This window comes from Cydia splendana, chromosome 3, assembly GCF_910591565.1.
Source record: "Cydia splendana chromosome 3, ilCydSple1.2, whole genome shotgun sequence".
NCBI lineage: Eukaryota > Metazoa > Arthropoda > Insecta > Lepidoptera > Tortricidae > Cydia > Cydia splendana.
Genome location: NC_085962.1, coordinates 18,768,072 through 18,791,991, shown reverse-complemented (window position 1 = coordinate 18,791,991; position 23,920 = coordinate 18,768,072). Strand labels below are relative to the sequence as shown.

Genomic DNA, 23,920 nt, shown 5'->3' with positions numbered 1-23,920 from the left:
AGCCGAGCGGAGCCGAGTTCGACCGAAGTCAGGAGTGTCTCCCCACTGCTTAGGGGATGAATTCCTAGATCCCATGTCTTTTCTAGGTTATAAACCTAAAATGGAAATTCGTTCAGCCCTTCCAAAGATACTATAAAATCCGCACATTCTAGCTTTCACATTTTTATATTATTAGTAAGAGATTTAAGTACTATAGTTAAAAAACAAACGCTACTCCGTTAATGGCTTCAGCTTACGCTTAAACATCAATAACTAGAGTGTAGTTTCCAATCCCTATTTAAGTAACTAAGCACAGTTTATGGAATTATCTAGATTCTAGATCATGATCCGAATTTGATGGACCTTCCCTAAAGTTGTGATCCGGATTACGTAGGTAGGTACACTAATAGTCGACGCGCGTTCAGTTCCGAGCCTTGGATTTGAGTGGTACATAACATGCACATACATCGAAACATGTCGAGCAAAATTCGACGTAAATTACATGAGATCAATACATACTTATACTCGTATACATTTTAATATTGAGATTGGTTTTATTTATTTGACACTATGCAAGAGAGTAAGTATACCACTGGGAGGATCAATCGGCTAAAACCTAGAAATTATTGTCATTCATACTTTAAGTATATAAGTGTAAGTGTACCTAGTTAATGTTTTTGTTGAAAGGTCCCTCTCCTGACTGGGTAGTGGGAGTGAGCGGTCTGAGCTTGTGCCTGAAGGACTGCACCTGGGAGGAGTCTAAAGTCATCGACCTCTTTCCCTACGATGCGGGCACTGATAACGGCATAACATATATGGTAAGTAGGTATTATAGCGAGCATGTACCAACATAATTATGTAGCAAGCGAAACATAGGTAAAACTTTTGTCTCACGCTCGCAGCAAAATAAAATTTTCCTCACTATTATGAAATAGCGAAATACCCTTGTACAAGTTGCTAAGGTAAATATATTTCGCAGTCGCCGAACGCCGAGACCCGTCCCAAAGAGCGCATGTACCGCATCACCCCCATGTACCCCGAGGACCCGCGCGCGCCGTTCTACAACCCGGGTGGGAGGATCGCTCCCATGGCGCGGCTCTACCTCACGAGGGAGAAGCTCATACCGCGCAGCTGCGACGAGGAGGTGCTGCAGACCCTCGTCGCCGAGGAGGCGGATGACACGCAGTCCGCTAACAAACGTAAGTTTGCTAACATTACAATTCTAAGTTATAGGTAAGTAGGTACTTTAAAAAAGTAAACGAGTTGAAATAGTTTGTTTATTATTATTTCATCAGCTTTTAAACACATTTTCAAACTAACAGCAATACACGCAGCAAGATTATCGTGATAAAATACCTCAAACAAGTGGAACTATGACACACAAATTATCAGACATCAAATTCATATCCGTACTGGTACCTACAGTCAAGGTACCTATTAAAATATCGACACGTACAAAGTGGCAACGACACACGACTTTAATGTATGGGCATTATATCTAATTAATTAATATACCTCTACAAACGACATTCAAGACTTTGCCTCGATTGGGCAAAACCCTCCAAGAAAGGCTAACTTCCTGCATCGACAATTAACTTTTTTTCAAAGTATCACCACATCGCAAACTAATTTACTCAAATGATCATTTGGCAAAACAACTTATTATATAGCGATTTTACAGTTAGCAAATTATTATTTTTAAATATTTTATTTTTATTTTATATTTATATTTTTATTTCAAATTCTTTTTTGACAAGTTTTCTTAACTAATAATTACTTGGCCAATTTAGTCATTTTTAATTTTACCACGTATTATTTAGTCAAATGTATCTTTTGCCTTAACAAACTCTTCCCAAGCCAGTATAATTTTAAGCTTACTACCCAATTCTAAAAATATCATACCTAACGCACTAATGCATGGATGAATGTTTCATCTTGAATTTGAAGAAACTTATTTTGGATTATACCTAATACCTATTAGCCAAAACAAAACGTTTGTCTTAATATAACTTGACAAAGTAAAGTGAAGGCAAGTGATAATTATTTTACTAAATAAATAAAATGCGAAATCTAAATTTGCTACCGATTCATTTGGGAAAATAAATTAATGCGATGAGTTGTTTGGGAAGTGAAACCTGGCGAAAAATATTTTGCCCAAAGGGCGGTAGTTGTAGCTGTAGAAGGAAATGCAAAGTGGAATGAAAGTAATCAATATGGCTAACTGAGCCACCCAACACGCTTGCAACAACAACTTGCAACAACCTGGAACCAAGCATTATTAATTAATGAAACAGGGTCAGAACATCAAAATTAAAGATCATGTCACACGTTTATATCATAGCTTAAATAGATTGTTACATCGCCTAGATTGAAGACTTCGTGGACGTCGACCATTTCAAGTACGAGTGTTGGTCGGATTAACGAAGACCAAGATCTGCGCGGTGCAGAAGGTAAGCACTTGCAGCACGAAGCGCGCGTCGAGTGGCAGCGCGCCCAGGAACGAGACCATCTGATGCCGCTGTTCTGCTGCTGCAAACACAAAAGAACACCCAAACATTGTTGGGGTCGTTTTAATACTACAAACTCTCATATCATATGACAATGTTTGGTTATGGGAAATTATTATTGATTGATACCAAAGCTACCCTATTAATAAATAAGCTAAGTGAGTGACCAAAAATAGATACAATGAAACTGTTCAAGTCAACACTACCGGAGAAAACTTATGTAAATCGTTCGATATCGACCTCTTTGTTCGATATCCTTAGTATGATTTTTTAAATACCCTATAGGAAAATAGAGGTAACTCACTGGGTGTTTTGATGAGCTCCGTGGCCGTGAAGACAGCCATGTCCTCGCAGTGCGCAGCGGCCGACTCCAGCAGAGCCACGTGACCGAACGATTGAAACACCGTTCCCACAATCCAGGTACCGAGGACTGTTATGTTTAAAGCGCATATTACGATGTCGTTCTGAAATTATTTTGTGTACGTATCACATTAAGAGTCATGAATTAATTTGTGTCACGTATATCAAATTCCTTAAACCTAGGTAGGTACCTATAAATATTAATTTCTGACCTGATGTTGCAGTTCGGAGGTGATGGCTACAACAGTGATTACTATCTTGAAGCAACAGTAAACAAGGTCGAAAAATAACTGAAAACAATTAAATACAATACAAATCAGATTATTGCACACCTCAATACAAAAACAATACAAAGAATACAGAAAATCAAGAAACAACAACGGTCTAATCGCTAAAAAGCGAACATATGTTGATAATTACTTAATACCTAACTCAAATCGGTGCATCAATCTGCCTCTTTTTAAGTCTTTCTCCGAGATCACGAGAGCAATGTTACGCTCGAGACATCGAAGGTAATTTTATTATTATTTACATCACAATTAAAATTATAATGACGTAGGTAACTGATAAAAACATCTGCTACTTGAAGCGTCTCACCAATAGTTTGAGCGCGTTGTCGGTATCATCGAGCCCCTTATGGCTCCTCTTCACGTTGGGCCAACGCCAACGCCAACAAGGGACGCATTTATGCGTTAGAGGGAGCAAGTGATATTGCTATCTCATTCTACCGCATGGCTGCGTCCCTCGTTGGTGTTGGCGTTGGCCCAACGTGAAGAGGAGCCATTAAGGATTTGGTGGTAGATTTCGCAGTAGGGCTGCGGGCGCGCGCGGCCCGCGCTCCGGAAACCGTACCTCTGTAGCCGCCTCTTTAGCACCAGCAGCCGCGCGTCGAACAGCGCCATCACAAGCAGCTTCATCGATATTGCACTGACAGTATACATAATTCGAGAATGGAGAGAATAAGGAGAAATATTTTTCCATTGAAACTTGCTCCGTAAGCAACAGTACAATGGTACCCAATCAAAGGCTACGTTGAAAAAAATTAACCAAAAATACATTCTTTTTATTTGTCTTTGCATCTTCCCAAAAACCGGCGGAGAGTCCAAGATGACGTCAGTCACAGCATTTTGAGTATAGAATTGGTAGATGTATTCGTCTCCAGTGTATAGTGAGATTATAGCGTTAAGAATATAAAAACCAAAATGGTACATCCAAATCCCCCTTATTCGCCAATTGAAAAGTTTAATCACAAACAAGGTGTAAATCGAGAATGCCACGACCAGAGTGAGGCAGTATGCTCTGGCGAGGTGTCGCCAGCGCGGCGGCACGGCGCGCCCACTGTACAAGTGTACAGCCCGCACAGCAGCCGCACGCGCGCAACCAGAGTTAGGTCGCATACGCAGGGCGCCCGACCCGCAGACATGGCGCCGCCGCACGTCAGCTTGCCGCGCCCGACTTCAACGCATTGCAGCTGACGTTAGTGGCATTAGTATCTCAGTACTCCATCTAATTTATAAATAACACCAAATCAATACTTACTGGATAGTTCCAACTCTTTTTAATACAGTATCTACATGGTTTGGTAGTCCGTTCGGTACGGCTGCTATTAATCCTTAATTTATTAGTCCTCAGATCGAATTTTTAATTGCCTTGAACCAGGAATAACAGTAAATACACTGCATGCACATTTTTTTTCCTTTCGGAGTGATTATTTCCGACAATATTCACTTTATCAAAAAAAGGTTCTGAGCGACCCCAGTTCGTTTTGAAAAACCTTTCCAACCATTCCGACGACACCCCACACTACAGAGTTCAAGCAAAAAAAATCATTTCCATTTTATGTGTGTTTCTCCTACCTGTACCTTACCCTTAAAAATTACAAAAGTGCTAACATTATTGCTACTTGAGAATTATTATGAAATCCTATTAAATTAAAATAAATGCGTATTAATTAACATGAGCCACATTAACATACTTAAATCACACAATATAAAACCTGACCATATATGATCATTGTCAAGAGGGCGTTGTTATTTTCATGTACCTAGGTATACCGTGACAGTTCAGTATAGTATGAAAAAAGTAGTTCCAGTGAAATACCACAACATGGCGCATGATCATATTACTGGTCAGGCTTTACCTATACAAGAGGTAGGCTAGAACAGTCACAGATTCTGAATATAGAACTAAAGTTTTTTTGAATGTTACTCAGGAATACGAAAAAGTTATGAAAACTGTTCATTCGATCCATTATTTATTGTTATAAAAGATATTACGATATTCCTAGCCTATATAATTAATATAGGGTCGTGAAGCCTCTTCATCAATAAGGTGGCGTACCTACTAACGCGGCCATGGAACGTACGCTGCGAGCGTGCACGGTCACCACACAGGCCACACACCAGACCACCATATTGGTTAATTAAAACAAATGTACCTATGTCGGTCGGCATCAGTGTCGAGCGTGCAGGACGGAGATTGTGTTGTGTAACTAATAACTATGGTGTTGTTCGCAGCGGAGTGTGCGGTGTCGGAGTGGGGCCCGTGGTCTGCGTGCTCCGTGACCTGCGGCAAAGGTCTGCGCATGCGGACCCGCACCTACCGCATGCCACAGAAGGCGCAGATGTTCGCCTGCGAGCGCCAGCTGGTGTCTAAGGAGATGTGCGTGGCTGCGCGCCCCGAGTGCGAGTGAGTACACTGAGAAAAATTTGCTACTTATGAAGCTAAAAATTGTAAGTAGCTTGCAATTTGCTACTTACTACGGGTGCAGCATACTTAATACAGCTGCCGCATACTGCTTAATGGTGCAAGCTACTTACGCGTTTAGGAGATACACAATGTTGCGTACGGGCATTGCAATATTGTACGTATAATGTCAGCGCCTACGTAATAAGTATGTTATACCCGTACAATACGTAGTTGTTTAAGGAACTTGAATGTAAGTAGCTGCCACCATTACCCATACATATTCGGGTACATTCTCCAGTTCAACCTCCTACTTATAAGTAGCTTATACCTTTATAATAAGTAGTTTTCAACAGAACATGAACATAAGTAGAAAACATCTTTATTCATACATGTGTTGGTTATCATATCCAGTTGTTTAAACGTACACCTCCTACTTATTTAAAGGCTTTACTTACACGATATCCGTATCTTTACGAATACGTAGGCGAGTTACGAGAGTTGTAATACAAATACGACCTACTATACAGTCCCATGATGAGTAAATATGCCGATTCATTATACGTGTGCGGTCTACTGTTATACATGTAGCAGCTACGTATCTTACGTAGCCCATGCCAGTACGTAAGGACCCAGTCACCTGACGCTAGCACGGAAGCTACGTAAAATACGTAGACAGTGCCATGATGAGTAAATATACCGATTCATTATACGTGTGCGGTCTACTGTTATACATGTAGCAGCTACGTATCTTACGTAGCCCATGCCAGTACGTAAGGACCCAGTCACCTGATGCTAGCACGCAAGCTACGTAAAATACGTAGACAGTGCCATGATCAGTAAATATGCATATTCATTATACGTGTGCGGTCTACTGTTATATATGTAGCAGCTACATGTCTTACGTAGCCCATGCCAGTACGTAAGGACCCAGTTACCTGACGCTAGCACGCAATCTACGTAAAATACGTAGACAGTGCCATGATGAGTAAATATACCGATTCATTATACGTGTGCAGTCTACTGTTATACATGTAGCAGCTACGTATCTTACGTAGCCCATGCCAGTACGTAAGGACCCAGTCACCTGATTCTAGCACGCAAGCTACGTAAAATACGTAGACAGTGCCATGATGACTAAATATGCATATTCATTACACGTGTGCGGTCTACTGTTATACATGTAGCAGCTACGTATGTTACGTAGCCCATGCCATTACATAAGGACCCAGTCACCGGATGCTAGCACGCAAGCTACGTAATATACGTAGACAGAGCCATGATGAGTAAATATGCCGATTCATTATACGTGTGCGGTCTACTGTTATACATGTAGCAGCTACGTATGTTACGTAGCCCATGCCAGTACGTAAGGACCCAGTCACCTGATGCTAGCACGCAAGCTAAGTAAAATACGTAGACAGTGCCATGATGAGTAAATATGCATATTCATTATGCGTGTGCAGTCTACTGTTATACATGTAGCAGCTACGTATCTTACGTAGCTCATGCCAGTACGTAAGGACCCAGTCACCTGATGCTAGCACGCAAGCTACATAAAATACGTAGACAGTGCCATGATGAGTGAATATGTCGATTCATTATACGTGTGCGGTCTACTGTTATACATGTAGCAGCTACGTATCTTACGTAGCCCATGCCAGTACGTAAGGACCCAGTCACCTGATGCTAGCACGCAAGCTACGTAAAATACGTAGACAGTGCCATGATGAGTAAATATGCATATTCATTATACGTATGCAGTCTACTGTTATACATGTAGCAGCAACGTATCTTACGTAGCTCATGCCAGTACGTAAGGACCCAGTCACCTGATGCTAGCACGCAAGCTACGTAAAATACGTAGACAGTGCCATGATGAGTGAATATGCCGATTCATTATACGTGTGCAGTCTACTGTTATACATGTAGCAGCTACGTATCTTACGTAGTTCATGCCAGTACGTAAGGACCCAGTCACCTGATGCTAGCACGCAAGCTACGTAAAATACGTAGACAGTGCCATGATGAGTGAATATGCCGATTCATTATACGTGTGCGGTCTACTGTTATACATGTAGCAGCTACGTATCTTACGTAGCCCATGCCAGTGCGTAAGGACCCAGTCACCTGATGCTAGCACGCAAGCTACGTAAAATACGTAGACAGTGCCATGATTAGTAAATATGCATATTCATTATACGTGTGCAGTCTACTGTTATACATGTAGCAGCTACTTATCTTACGTAGCTCATGCCAGTACGTAAGGACCCAGTCACCTGATGCAAGCACGCAAGCTACGTAAAATACGTAGACAGTGCCATGATGAGTAAATATGCCGATTCATTATACGTGTGCGGTCTACTGTTAAACATGTAGCAGCTACGTATGTTACGTAGCCCATGCCATTACATAAGGACTCAGTCACCGGATGCTAGCACGCAAGCTACGTAATATACGTAGACAGAGCCATGATGAGTAAATATGCCGATTCATTATACGTGTGCGGTCTACTGTTATACATGTAGCAGCTATGTATGTTACGTAGCCCATGCCAGTACGTAAGGACCCAGTCACCTGATGCTAGCACGCAAGCTAAGTAAAATACGTAGACAGTGCCATGATGAGTAAATATGCATATTCATTATACGTGTGCAGTCTACTGTTATACATGTAGCAGCTACGTATCTTATGTAGCTCATGCCAGTACGTAAGGACCCAGTCACCTGATGCTAGCACGCAAGCTACATAAAATACGTAGACAGTGCCATGATGAGTGAATATGCCGATTCATTATACGTGTGCGGTCTACTGTTATACATGTAGCAGCTACGTATCTTACGTAGCCCATGCCAGTACGTAAGGACCCAGTCACCTGATGCTAGCACGCAAGCTACGTAAAATACGTAGACAGTGCCATGATGAGTAAATATGCATATTAATTATACGTGTGCAGTCTACTGTTATACATGTAGCAGCTACGTATCTTACGTAGCCCATGCCAGTACGTAAGGACCCAGGCACCTGATGCTAGCACGCAAGCTACGTAAAATACGTAGACAGTGCCATGATGAGTTAATATGCCGATTCATTATACGTGTGCGGTCTACTGTTATACATGTAGCAGCTACGTATCTTACGTAGCCCATGCCAGTACGTAAGGACCCAGTCACCTGATGCTAGCACGCAAGCTACGTAAAATACGTAGACAGTGCCATGATGAGTAAATATGCATATTCATTATACATGTGCAGTCTACTGTTATACATGTAGCAGCTACGTATCTTACGTAGCTCATGCCAGTACGTAAGGACCCAGTCACCTGATGCTAGCACGCAAGCTACGTAAAATACGTAGACAGTGCCATGATGAGTGAATATGCCGATTCATTATACGTGTGCGGTCTACTGTTATACATGTAGCAGCTACGTATCTTACGTAGCCCATGCCAGTACGTAAGGACCCAGTCACCTGATGCTAGCACGCAAGCTACGTAAAATACGTAGACAGTGCCATGATTAGTAAATATGCATATTCATTATACGTGTGCAGTCTACTGTTATACATGTAGCAGCTACTTATCTTACGTAGCTCATGCCAGTACGTAAGGACCCAGTCACCTGATGCAAGCACGCTAGCTACGTAAAATACGTAGACTGTGCCATGATGAGTAAATATGCCGATTCATTATACGTGTGCGGTCTACTGTTAAACATGTAGCAGCTATGCGTCTTACGTAGCCCATGCCAGTACGTAAGGACCCAGTCACCTGATGCTAGCACGCAAGCTACGTAAAATACGTAAACAGTGCCATGATGAGTAAATATGCATATTCATTATACGTGTGCGGTCTACTGTTATACATGTAGCAGCTACGTATGTTACGTAGCCCATGCCAGTACGTAAGGACCCAGTCACCTGATGCTAGCACGAAAGCTACGTAAAATACGTAGACAGTGCCATGATGAGTGAATATGCCGACTCATTATACGTGTGCGGTCTACTGTTATACATGTAGCAGCTACGTATGTTACGTAGCCCATGCCAGTACGTAAGGATCCAGTCACCTGATGCTAGCACGCAAGCTACGTAAAATACGTAGACAGTGCCATGATGAGTGAATATGCCGATTCACTATACGTGTGCGGTCTACTGTTATACATGTAGCAGCTACCTATCTTACGTAGCCCATGCCAGTACGTAAGGACCTAGACACCTGACGCCAGCACGCAAATTACGTAAAATACGTAGACAGTGCCATGATGAGTAAATATACCGATTCATTATACGTGTGAGGTCTACTGTCATACATGTAGCAGCTACGTATCTTACGTAGCTCATGCCAGTATGTAAGGACACAGTCACCTGATGCTAGCACGCAAGCTACGTATAATACGTAGACAGTGCCATGATGAGTGAATATGCCGATTCATTATACGTGTGCGGTCTACTGTTATACATGTAGCAGCTACCTATCTTACGTAGCCCATGCCAGTACGTAAGGACCTAGACACCTGACGCCAGCACGCAAGTTACGTAAAATACGTAGACAGTGCCATGATGAGTAAATATACCGATTCATTATAAGTGTGCGGTCTACTGTTATACATGTAGCAGCTACGTATGTTACGTAGCCCATGCCAGTACGTAAGGACCCAGTCACCTGATGCTAGCACGCAAGCTACGTAAAATACGTAGACAGTGCCATGATGAGTAAATATGCATATTCATTATACGTGTGCAGTCTACTGTTATACATGTAGCAGCTTCTTATCTTACGTAGCTCATGCCAGTACGTAAGGACCCAGTCACCTGATGCTAGCACGCAAGCTACGTATAATACGTAGACAGTGCCATGATTAGAAAATATGCATATTCATTATACGTCTGCGGTCTACTGTTATACATGTAGCAGCTGCGTATCTTATATAGCCCATGCCAGTACGTAAGGACCCAGTCACCTGACGCTAGCACGCAAGCTACGTATAATACGTAGACAGTGCTATGATTAGTAAATATGCATATTCATTATACGTGTGCAGTCTACTGTTATACATGTAGCAGCTACGTCTCTTACGTAGCCCATACTAGTACGTAAGGAGCCAGTCACCTGATGCTAGTACGCAAGCTACGTAAAATACTTAGACAGTGCCATGATGAGTAAATGGGTATCGTCTTGGGTCGTCCCATTAGGTTTTTGCCAAGTTCTTAAATTAGTCCTATTCTGCTTTCGTCACCCATTCTACATTCGTCACTTTTGTCGGTGGGCTTTCTCATCTTTGGTCATATTTGTTGTTTGCCTTTTTCTTATTCCGACCCATTCCGGTATTCTTCATTATCTTGTTTGGGCATGTTCGATGTTAGTCTATCTCGTATTCAGTCTCATTCATTATTCGTCATTTTTCTTCGACACGTTCGGTATTGGTCCCATTCGGTTATTGACAAGTTCTTAATTTGTCTTATTCTGTATTCTGTCATATTCTTCATTCGTCACTTTCGCTGGTAGTCTTTGTCATCTTTGGCCATATTTGTTGATTGTCTTTTTCCCAGTGTGGTTATCAATTTCATCATCCCTTCCCTCCCGTGAGCGTCATAGAAGTCGCCCTGAAGAAGGTTGACAGCAGTTACCAAAGCTTTAATCAGTCTGAAACTATCTAAGTAGCCATACTACTGTGCCCTCGTCTAAGACCAGGCACGGCACGACGTAGTAAGCCCTGTGTCCCCGTTTTGGATTAATCTGCCCTACATGTGTATTGTTTAGGATACATTTAATTAATATTTAAGTATAAGGATTATTGTTTATGGAATCAAAACAAAAAACAAGACAAATAGTAAATGGGACGAATATCGAATGGGACGAATATCGAACGGGACGAATATTTATCGTGACAAATAGAGAATGTGTCCAAATTTCAAAAGATCCTAAATAATAAAAATACGAAATTAGAATAAGACCAAAGACGATATTACGAATAACGAATGAGACTAAAAAAGGAAATTGACTAACATCGAACATGCCCAAAGAAGATGATGACGAATACCGGAATAAGCCGAAATAAGAAAAAGGCAAACAACCAAGTATAACCAAATATGAAAAAGACCACCGATGAACTTGACGAATGTAGAATGGGTGACGAAAGCAGAATGGGACTAATTTAAGAACTTGACAAAAAACTACTGGGATGACCCAAGAGTATACCAGTAAATGGGTCATTCCACCGTTTCGGGTGTTACACTTGAACTCATAAAATAAGGTTTTATTCGATATTGTAACAGGAACTAGGAGGTTAAACTATTGATTCATCTACTACTTTGATAATATTTTCTTTTCCTGAACACACATAATTTAAAGTATAAGAGCAATAACGAGAGACTCACTAAAAAGTAGCTGCTTCGGGTGTTACGCGAATTGGCCTATAACTTCTGACCATCAGTACCAAAATGCATAAATTAGCGAATTTTCTCAAGTAACCTCCAGTTTTATTTATGTCAAGTAATAATAGTCCTTATAGTCTACTGAAACACTAAAGTAACACTTAGTATCACTTTTTATTTAATTTGAATATAATAAATTACCTGTTTCGGGTGTTACTCATGGTTCGTTTCGGGTGTTACGAGTACGAAATTAAGACAGATTTATACGAAATCACGGCTCATTTTATTGAAAATATTGTCTTTTTAATAAATTCGATTAAAAACATAAATATTAAATGCTGAATTATTATAAAATACATTAGTCTTAACAATAAAAAGTGATTCTCGTAGATATCATAATTATTTTTCTTTCAATGCGAATATTTCCGAAAATATTCCCTTAATCAAAAAATGGTTGATGGTGACACCTATTCATTTTGAGAAATCTATCCAACGACACCCCACATCACAGGATTAAAGGCGAAAATAAATAAAAAATATGTTGTACAGGAGCTACCCTAAAAAAATTTTTTTTGTCATTTTTGTGTTACTACTTTGTCGCCATGATTGATTTATGTATCCATGCCCAATTTCAGCTTTCTAGCACTAACCACCACGGAGAAAAGCCGGGGACAGACAGGCGGACGTTTCGGGTGCTACACAACTTCAAACTTTAAAACATACGATTAAAGCAGACACTAAAACAATAATTACTACACATTTGAATAGATTCACATCATAGCCTTTCTTTGGCAAAACATGTTTGGCTTTAGTTAATTACGGGGAAAGTTACACATATTTTTGTTTCTTTTTCGTTTCGGGTGTTACTTTGAGACCACAGTCTAGAATACTCTTCTAAAAACCGATTAATCCATGCTTTTGATGCTAGCACGCAAGCTACGTAAAATACATAGATAGTGCCATGATGAGTAAATATGCATATTCATTATACGTGTGCGGTCTACTGTTATACATGTAACAGCTACGTATCTTACGTAGCCCATGCCAGTACGTAAGGACCAGTCACCTGACGCTAACACGCAAGCTACGTATAATACGTAGACAGTGCCATGATGAGTAAATATGCCGATTCATTATACGTGTGCGGTCTACTGTTATACATGTAGCAGCTACGTATCTTACGTAGCCCATGCCAGTATGTAAGGACCCAGTCACCTGATGCTAGCACGCAAGCTACGTAAAATACGTAGGCAGTGCCATGATGAGTAAATATGCATATTCATTATACGTGTGCGGTCTGCTGTTATACATGTAGCAGCTACGTATCTTACGTAGCCCATGCCAGTACGTAAGGACCAGTCACCTGACGCTAACACGCAAGCTACGTATAATACGTAGACAGTGCCATAATGAGTAAATATGCCGATTCATTATACGTGTGCGGTCTACTGTTATACATGTAGCAGCTACGTATGTTACGTAGCCCATGCCAGTACGTAAGGACCCAGTCACCTGATGCTAGCACGCAAGCTATACCCCCAAATATATACCCCAGGGGAGAATCTCTGCATAGACGAATCTTTAATTTTGTCTAGAGGCCGGAGTGGCATTCGCCAATATATTAAAGGTAAACGCCACAAATATGGCATCAAAATGTATGTGTTAGCCACTCCTGGTGGCCTTGTCCTCCAATCTCATATGTACAGAGGGAAAAATGATATTGAAATTGGAGGGCACGGCCATACAGACAAGGTAGTGGCTAAACTTCTCCAGCCATATTTAGAAAAGGGCCGCCATATTTTCATGGACAATTTTTATAAGTGTCGGGCTCGCAAAATTTTTAATGGCAAAAAAAACTAATGTTACCGGAACGTTGCGATCTCGATGAAAAAATTGGGCAAAGGAGGCAGCATATTATATTAGGTTCGATAAGAATGGGATTTGTGTTTGCAAGTGGAAAGACTATTTATGACTTAAATTCTATGTTTTTATCATCTAATGACTACAAAATCCTGCCTTTTTTGGTTGTGACACCTGTGACTATATTTTTTGTCATTCGTGTACTTTAATAATGAAAATATACCAAATTTACTTCCTTTAAGGTAAAGGGCCCCTGTTTCGGCAGGTTAAGGCTCTTGAGAGTTTGTATATTTTTTTTAAATATTACTAAGCATATCAATACCTTGAAAGCTTTTGAGTAAGTTATATTAGTTCTTTGTTTCGAATTTTTTCGTGAACCTCTTATTTGGCTCCCATTTCGTGATACAAATTTAGGTCAGCTCCTAAGTTCGTGAATTCGTGTCCCCTGTTTCGGAATAAAGTTTTCTTAGAGTAATTGGTGATAATTTGCTGATAATCATTTTAAATATTTAACGGTCTTACCTACTTACGAGTAATTGTAAGGTCAAATTAAATGTAATATTTAAAAATAATGTTAAATTGAGAGCTAGCTTAAAGTTTTTTGTACTCGTCGACTTTAATGGTTGAATTAAGACTGTAAACCATATGGGTAGTTTAATACTTGATTAAAAGCCGAACTATATAAATTAAAAAAATTTAAAATATATAATAATAATAATTAAACTGAAACCGGTTCACGGGTATCTATTGATGTACCCGTGAATGGGTTCCAGCAGGCGTTCTACATGACATCAAATTTCTCCAAACGGCCTCTACGTGTTGGATCCATATCCCCACGCACGCCTTTGTAAATGACCGGGCTCGAAAGACCCGAGAGTTTTAAAACGGAGATACAAATAATAATTATTTACAAAAAAAAAATTACTATCTTATACGTTAAATATAAACATAGACAAAAATAAATCAAATAAATTGAATTATAAATAAAATTGTGCTAGTAGTTAATATGAGAATATACGTGGAATATACCTTAAAATTTTTAACTCGGGTCACATTCAAACTCGTTTTATGAGAATTCTAGTGAAAAAAACGTATACCGAATTTCGCTCAAACGAAACTTGATGAAATACATTAATTGTTTTCTAATTTATTTTTTTAATTTTCTTCGATGTTATATTTAAAAACAAGCACTCATAATGTATCTAGAAAATCCTTGATTCGTTAGTGGCACGAAATAGGAGACACACGAAAAATAAAATGACAGCTATTTCGTGAGTCGATTTATTGCAATTTTAAGGTATTTCTATGCATATATTCAGTCTTTTTTCTTATCAAATCAATTACTAAGGAACACACAGAAACACTCCCAAAAACTTTTATTCGAATGGGTTTAGCTTTTCCTTCCTATAAGCTTAACAAGTGAGAGCACGCACCTTACGCCTAAAAAAAGTGCACGCATACAACACAGCTGTTCGCGGCCGTCTGACAGTTTCGACCGTCGTATTACTCTCAGTTTAATCACTAAAATATTGGTTATTATTTTATTGAAGAGATTAAATAATACAGATTTTTTTCATATGTATAATTTGAATAAAAAATATTTGAATTCCTTATTATTTGCGCCAGAAACAAAACTAACGAAATAACGTACTAACACGAACTTGGGGCCCTTTACCTTATTTATGAAATATTTTTATTGAATATTGTATCATGTCCAAGGTCATATTTTACTTTTACAGTATTTTGTGTGTTTTATTAAAAACGAAGACTTATACTCACATTCCCTAATAATGTACCTTTATTTTCGTAATTTATTAATGACTTCATTGTAAATTTATCATTTTTTGTTGAAAATAACCGTAACCGATTCTAACCGATATTCGGTTATTTTTCGGGCATAACCGTAACCGAAACCGGTTATGAAGTTCGGCCGGTTATTGCATTCCCTACAGGGCAAGCTATGCTGGCGCCATCTGCTAAATACTTTGACCGGCCAACCCCATTTGTGGCGTTTTCCTTGGATATGACACCGTAGGATTGTGAACCCGTTAGTTTGTAATCTAACGTAGGTTAGGTTAGGTTAGATTGTAATCTCCCTACCGTCCGTTTATAATTTAACTAGCGATATTATAAACTGACGACTGACGAGTGTTTACAATTTTACGGTGACATATAATTATATTGCCTAATCCCACTGCAGCCTCTCGATAAAATCATGGATTCGTCAATCGATAAATTAATATTCTCCCAGGACTATACAATTCAGTCATTCTATGATTAAAATAACTAAACAATGAATCTAAATTGTCCTGTCCAAACCTTAACCATCTAAAGATAATTAAAAATCTGTTACGCGAAATATAAAATGTACGAACTATATCTTTCTATTTTCGCACCGTGAACCACGTTCGATGTGTTGCCTCCCTGTCACACTTACGTACGAATTTACAAGTGCGACAGACAGGCAATACGTCGAACGCGTTTTGCGGTTGGTCTTGGTGTAGGTACGTCAAGGTACGTATTTTTACGTAGCTGGCGTACTTAAATAAAGATGCGTTATTAGAAAGCGTGTCCTTGGCGAGTGTTGCCAACATAACGCATTTCACGTCAAATCTAGCGGATTAGAATAAATCGTATCCCACCCATGAGTCGTAGCCCGGTGTATTTGCCTTTCTTTTGCTAGAATAATACGCAAGAGCGATAGAGAGGCAAATAGACGATCGAACGATAGAAATTGTTCGCGGTAGCTTACCCCCAGGTCGAGTCAAAGGGCCTACCGAGAAACACTAAAATCGAAATTTCGTTGTCTGCCTCTCTATCACTCTTAAAGAGGCAGATAACTACATTTTTTAATTACCTATATAAAGTTTTAGCATTTTTTTAGCACATTTCAAAATTATCTAGCATATTTCTGGCATACTCTAGAATCTAGACATAAGTCTGGTATTTTTTCAAATTCCGAGTTGGCAACACTGGAAGAAAAGGTCAAACCACTGATACCAGTCGCGAGAGAAAACAAACGAGCGTCGGCACGTTTTTGCTATGGCGGTGTATTAAAAATTGTTTAATTGTGAAAAGACTATCTGTGACGGTTCTGTGTCTGTGTATTAAGTGCCAGGAACCTCGGAACATTAAATTGAAGCATCAACAAGAGCGGGGGCTCTGCCCCTGACCACCTTTGGAGCCGGCTTCCATCCCATCACAAGGCGGTTAGCAACAGGTACCTACTGTGTTATTTGTTTGTGTTGTACCTAGTTGATGATATGTAATTGCCTGAACATATATAGGTATGGGTTGGTGATAGGTAATTAAATTAAAATAATAGTTGTTAGCAGAATAATTATTTAATTTTGTTCTATACTAAAATCATTCATTTTCATTAAAGATGTTCGTCAAATCTATTATCCATTTAAAAGTTTAAATGGTAGGCTTGTCTGGGGAATAATGTGTCGCGGCCATTTTGACGTGAAATGTGGTTTGCAAATTTGCAAATGATTAAAAACCGGCCAAATGCGAGTCGGACTCGCGCACGGAGGGTACCGCACCATAAAAAAAAATAGAGCAAAAAAATCCCTTAAATATTTATTTTATTTTATTTTTAGTATTTGTTGTTATAGCGGCGACTGAGATACATCATTTGTGAAAATTTCAACTGTCTAGCTATCGCGGTTCATGAGATATAGCCTGGTGACAGACGGACGGACGGACGGACAGCGAAGTCTTAGTAACAGAGTCCCGTTTTTTACCCTTTGGGTACGGAACCCTAAAAAACTGACTGATTAAAGGCTTCGTCACACATGCGCGTTTTCCGGGCGGGGCGTGAGCGTTTTATATGTAAAAGCGGATGGATAGGAATCATTCTAGATTATATCTTCATAATTTTTAGGGTTCCGTACCCAAAGGGTAAAACGGGACCCTATTACTAAGACTTCGCTGTCCGTCCGTCCGTCCGTCCGTCCGTCCGTCCGTCCGTCTGTCACCAGGCTGTATCTCACGAACCGTGATAGCTAGACAGTTGAAATTTTCACAGATGATGTATTTCTGTTGTCGCTATAACAACAAATACTAAAAACAGAATAAAATAAAGATTTAAATGGGGCTCCCATACAACAAACGTGATTTTTGACCAAAGTTAAGCAACATCGGGAGTAGTCAGTATTTGGATGGGTGACCGTTTTTTTTTGCTTTTTTTTTTGTTTTGTTTTTTTGCATTATGGTACGGAACCTTTCGTGCGCGAGTCCGACTCGCACTTGCCCGGTTTTTTCATACTTAAAAACACTGAATTAATAAAATTATACTAATGCAGCAGGTGCCCAAAATATAATAAGCAGACAGGTGGTTATCTACCTTGTTTGGTTGATACCTTGCTATTAACAATTAGCATAAACATTGTTAGAAATGATTAAATTGTAAAAAGTCTCAACTGAGCTGGCATCTTTCTTGTCACCATACACTTACTATAAGTATATATTAGAAAGGGAATATACTATTAGAAAGGGAGTACTGCCATATCCTTAGCACCATCCCATAGGTGCCATTTTAGAAATGAAATTTAGCTTAGAGTCTATTCGGAAAGAGAAGAATAGTGAAACATATAAAAAATAACTACAAATGTATTTTACATGACTGAAACCATTTTTTTATTTTTTGTTACAATTTAAATTCTTTAAGTAATATTTTACAGGCGTTTAGAAATTTACAACATGAACTGGTCCATGGATGAGGGCCTAGACAACATGATCATCAGTGGAGCCCTGTACGGAGTGCCTATTGCTGTGGTGCGGGACCGGAAGCAGTTTGGCAGGATTGCAACCACTGCCAAACCTGTCATAACAATTTACAACTGTGTAGGGAATGTTATATCAAAGATTTTGGTAAGTAATTTCTTTAATATCTTAATTCCCTTTTAAAAATCTTGTTAACAGTAAGTTAAAAATGTTGTTAACCACACATTTTCAAGTGTCCTGTTAACCTCTGTATTCTTATATCCCTGATTCTTAATCCCTAAATAATATTAGAAATGCTAAAGAGGTACCTACTCTCAGTCTGTCTGTCTTCACGCTTAAACATCTGAATTAGCATATTACTCAAATGAAAAATGCCTTTACCAGGATTTGACCCAGGCTTTGTAGTTTGAAACATACCATCATCTGTGATATTTGCAGTGGAACAGCGGAGTCGTGGTCCACATGGGCTGGTCGGACGGGGAGCAGCTGCTGTGTGTGCAGGAGAGCGGAGATGTGCTCGTTTATGACATGTTTGGCGCCTACCAGAAGACATTCAATATGGGGCAAGAAATTAGGGACACTAAGGTACCTATCATATTCTACTTATACATAAGGATATATTTATGTGTGGGTGTGGGGTAAGTGTGGCTGGCCTTTACAACTTTAATTTAAATTAGATATTTCTATGAACAAAAAAAATTACTTAGCTAAACACACTGAATTTACCTAAATGGACTACTGTGTTTATGTAGAAATAACTATATAAAATAAAATGACTCGATTTTATTACTCTTTACTTAACTAAGAATGTACTAGAATGAATGGTACTTATATAATGCACAGTTATACTCGTATTATATGTGCCGATGCATTTTTCCTCCCCTACTCTACTACTATTATTCCCTAATATATTGTTTATACTGTTTGTGAACAGGTCAGCAAAGCATAGCTGTTCCCAAATAGGACTGGCTCTAACACCAACCGCTGAGCAACATCTCCAAGCCCAAAGTCAGTCCCGTACCAGATCTGCCACGTAAGTTGTTCAATTTGTTATATTTAATAAAACATTTCTTTTTATGTTCAACTTGTTTTTAGGGTACCCCAAAACAAAAGGAAACAACTAAACCCTTATAGGATAACTATATTGTCCGTCCGTCCGTCTGTCTGTCAACGTACAATTATCCTTATTACAATAATCCGTACTATGAATATTTTAAACATACTAGAAAGTTAAATGGTGGGGACTAGAGACAGGTTTATTCCTATACACGACTTGTTCTGTGCGTGGCTTCTCTTGTTTCTATGTATACCTGGCAGTACTGAAAGAGAATGAGCTAAGTATTTATTATTTATGACTGTGACTGTTTTTAGATTCAATTTGTTTACCCCAAAATCAAGCAAAGTTACTATCCGGTATCACAGAATAAGTAATAGTATTATCATACAGAACGGGCACGCACCACCCCGCCCCGACTCTCATTACTTCGCCCCGCGACATGAATTTTTATCATTTTATTTGTTATGAAATGGAATTTTGATGTTTAATTATAGTAAGTCGGTTTGCTGCTGACGACACATATTGCTGATTTTTGACAGGAAGTACCACCCGGAAAATTTTGATGTTCTGGCAAATAGTAGACCAGTCGGTCATAACCTACGATCTGAAAAAAATCTAGGGGTGTCACTACTTAACAATCGCAAAAAAAATATTGAACTTTTAATTTTGTCCTAGTTTTCTATTTTTTATGACAATAAAAAAACATTTAAAGTGAAAAACTGTCACAATGTCACAAATAGGATGTTGATACTTAGCATAAATATTCGTCACTAGAAGAGGTAGCCATAAAAAAAAACAACAGGTTGCACTCCGGGAGTGCCGACAGAAGTGAAAACTCAATGACTAGTCCAAAATGTCTGCAGCACTATGTATAATTGATCCATCCTCCTTTCTATTGAAAAACTTTAGTTACGAAATTGCTGGTCGCAGGTTGTTGGTGAGCTTGTTTAAAATTTGAAATTCAAATTTATAGCGTTAATTGTTTAAAATTCGAATAGAAATTGTAAAGTTACCTTGCAGACCTCGCATCTTAATATATTTGGTCATGATATTTTGAGTTTTATTCACCAGTACTAACTAGAGTTCACTTTTATTAGCGATATCATCAATTCATCAAGATGTCGCTTTATTGAATTATGTCATTGAGTTTTTCTTTATTGATTTAAATGCCATCTAAATAAGTGGCCATCTAAACCTTACGGTCACGTGATCGCCTTACGCTGTCTTGAGTTTATCATTTTTTCCCCAGCTCAAAAAGTGCCCAGCGCCGCTACAGAAGTTTTCACTTCAAAAAAACAGTCTGTTTAACGCAAGGGCCGATTTACTATGGAAAGCCGACATTTGGCCTTTATACGATTTTATGATCTTTTGTTGCTTTTTAAAATAACCATTGCCAATTGTTTCAGATGACGACACAGAGACTGTAAGGAACGTTTGTCTTATGCTTCTGGCATATGTCATAAACGTATCGCCGGCTCGAAAACGGAAAGGCGGGCTCTGAAGTTTTCTCGCGCGGAAATATGCGACGGATTTTTCAAGCAAGTGTCATCAGAAACACATGTCATTAGCTACATAATCGAGAAGAGAGAACAATACATGAAATAGAAGTGGACTATGCAGCCATTTGTTATTTTACTATTTTTTGTTACTATTCGTACACTCAGTATTTTTTTGTATTTGTCTATTATTCTTTTGGAACATATATACACCCTTAAAACATGTCTTAAATCAGAAATAATAGTAACACAATTTACAATTACCAGAAGTAACAAGTGAATGTCATTATTGTTTTAGTCACTAGAGTCCCAGATCAGTCAACAGAGTGATCACTACCTGTGAGCGTCTATCAAATGGTGTTCTTATGTTTTAGAATCCCAATTGGATAAAAACCCACAGATCATTACATTCTTCGGGATAGCAAGCTCCGGTTGATTGGTATATTTTAAAGACACAGTCTATGGCAGTTACAAGTTTTTCGAAACGGTAAACAGTTTCGTTGACGACAACGTATGCAGCGTTTACATTCGAGATTAAAAAAATACCCAGTAGTTACCACTATCTTAGTTTGGTGGTAAGAGGTGGGGAAAAAAATCCCAGTAGTTACCACTGGTAACAACGTGGTGGTAACTAGTGGGAATAACCCTTGATCTTAAGCATAGTATTAATATAGTACTTTTGTTTGTAGGTATTAAAATAATGGTCAACAATAATCTGTCATAAAATGTTGTAAAATAATACAGTTTCAAACTGATTAGTTTATGTTAGTTTGTTTGTAATATTTCTATTGACATAAACATTGGAAACACTCAAATGCATATTTTTTTCTAATAGCTCACTTCAGTCCTTTACCTAAAAAAATTGTATCGTACTTGAATAGGTTTGCTTAAATAGGTACTTAATATTTGTAAAGCTCCAAGTAATTATAAGTTAATGCGGTTTTTTACTTTATTAAATTGAAGAATCATGCAAAACTACGTTTACGTAATCTGCCATGTAATTCTCTAAGCAATGTCGTTCGTGAAATCCATACTTGCATTGATATTAAACCTAAAATTTGTTGTCAATGATGTTGATAGGAGAATGTCATGGCTGGACAGGTGCGATAATGGCTCATGATCAGTAAATAAAATGTCATCCTACGTATGTTGATAAGTCGGCCAGGTACCGTACCGTATAATATTTATTGTACTATTATCGTGTATCCTAATAGGTCTACATAGTAGCTTTGTATAATTATAATGGTATAGGGAGTATTACTGCAACGTTCTGCCGCCAGAGTGCAGCACTAGCACAAACTGTAAATCATATAAGAGTAGCTTATAATATACTATGCCGTAAACAGTTTTTAGACCAGTTTTCACAGATTATTTGTTACGAACAAATATGACATTGATGCATCGAGGAGGTTTGTTTACTGTTTGTTCTAGTGGCGCCCCCCACGCAGTTTTGCCTAATATTGCCTATTATACTTAATACTTACACTAGATAATATTTATGCTGGTCAGTTGTCGTACTGATTTGGGTTCTAGCCTCCCGAGTCCCGCTTGTAATTTTTGCAGTTTTGAATTTGGAACCTTGTAGGTACCTATTTTATTTTAATCTAAAATTCGATTTGGATTAAAGCCTTTATAAAGGCCTCAGGGACTCAGGAGGCTAGAGTCTGATGAGCGAAAAAGAATGAGTTTTGACATGACGATAGTATCAACCTTCAAGTTAGTTCCTTTACCTACCACGACTCATGTTTTTTCGCACAAACTCTTAATAATTGTGTTTTACGTATGTACATACACTTGCTCAGGCAAAGTATATAACGGTGCGGCCTATGTATGTATGTATCGACAGGTACTGTAATTGCTCAGGCAAAGTATATAATGGTGCGGCCTACGTATACTTAAACGTATGCCTGACAGGTAACTTACTGGCTCAGATCCAGTGTATAATAGAACATCCTACGTACGTAGCGTAGATATGCCGGTGAGGTACCGTACTGATTCTTGTCCAGTATATAATGGAATATCCCACGTATGTAGTACAGTCGTCATCAGATATATCTGAGCGGCCAGCGAGCTCACAAATATCTGAACATGCCTTTATTGTCAAGGTGTTACAGTGCGTGTTCAGACATTTTTGACCACCTCGTCCGCCCCGATATATCTGATGGCGACTGTACTACGTACGTGGGATATTCCATTATATACTGGACCAGAATCAGTACGGTACCTCACCGGCATATCAACGTACGTAGGATGTTCTATTACACACTGGATCTGAGCCAGTAAGTTACCTGTCCGGCTGTATATAATGGTGCGGCCTACATATGTACGTATGCCGGACAGGTACCGTACTTGATCAGGTAAAGTATATAATGGTGCGGTCTACGTATGTACGTATGCCGGACAGGTACCGTACTTGTTCAGGTAAAGTATATAATAGTGCGGCCTACATATGTACGTATGCCGGACAGGTACCGTACTTGATCAGGTAAAGTATATAATGGTGCGGCCTACGTATGTACGTATGCCGCACCATTATGTACTTCACCTGGTCAAGTACAGTACCTGCCCGCCATACGTAAATACGTAGGCCGCACCATTATATACTTTACCTGATCAAGTACGGTACCTGTCCGGCATACGTAAATACGTAGGCTGCACCATTATATACTTTACCTGAACAAGTACGTTACCTGTCCGGCATACGCACATACGTAGGCCGCACCATTATGTACTTTACCTGAGCAACTACAGTACCTGTCCGGCATACGTATATACGTAGGCCGCACCATTATATACTTTACCTGATCAAGTACGGTACCTGTCCGGCATACGTAACTACGTAGGCTGCACCATTATATACTTTACCTGAACAA

The 23,920-nt window shown here is 39.1% G+C and overlaps 1 protein-coding gene across 1 annotated transcript in view; it reads left to right on the top strand.

The window, feature by feature from the left end:
- LOC134806738 (spondin-1) overlaps positions 1–23,920 on the top strand; it is a 63,838-nt gene that overhangs the window by 15,694 nt on the left and 24,224 nt on the right. Inside the window, exons 9-11 of the mRNA XM_063780059.1 lie at positions 667–797; positions 959–1,178; positions 5,363–5,534. Coding sequence (XP_063636129.1) covers positions 667–797; positions 959–1,178; positions 5,363–5,534 — 523 coding nt within the window. The remainder of the gene's footprint in view (positions 1–666; positions 798–958; positions 1,179–5,362; positions 5,535–23,920) is intronic.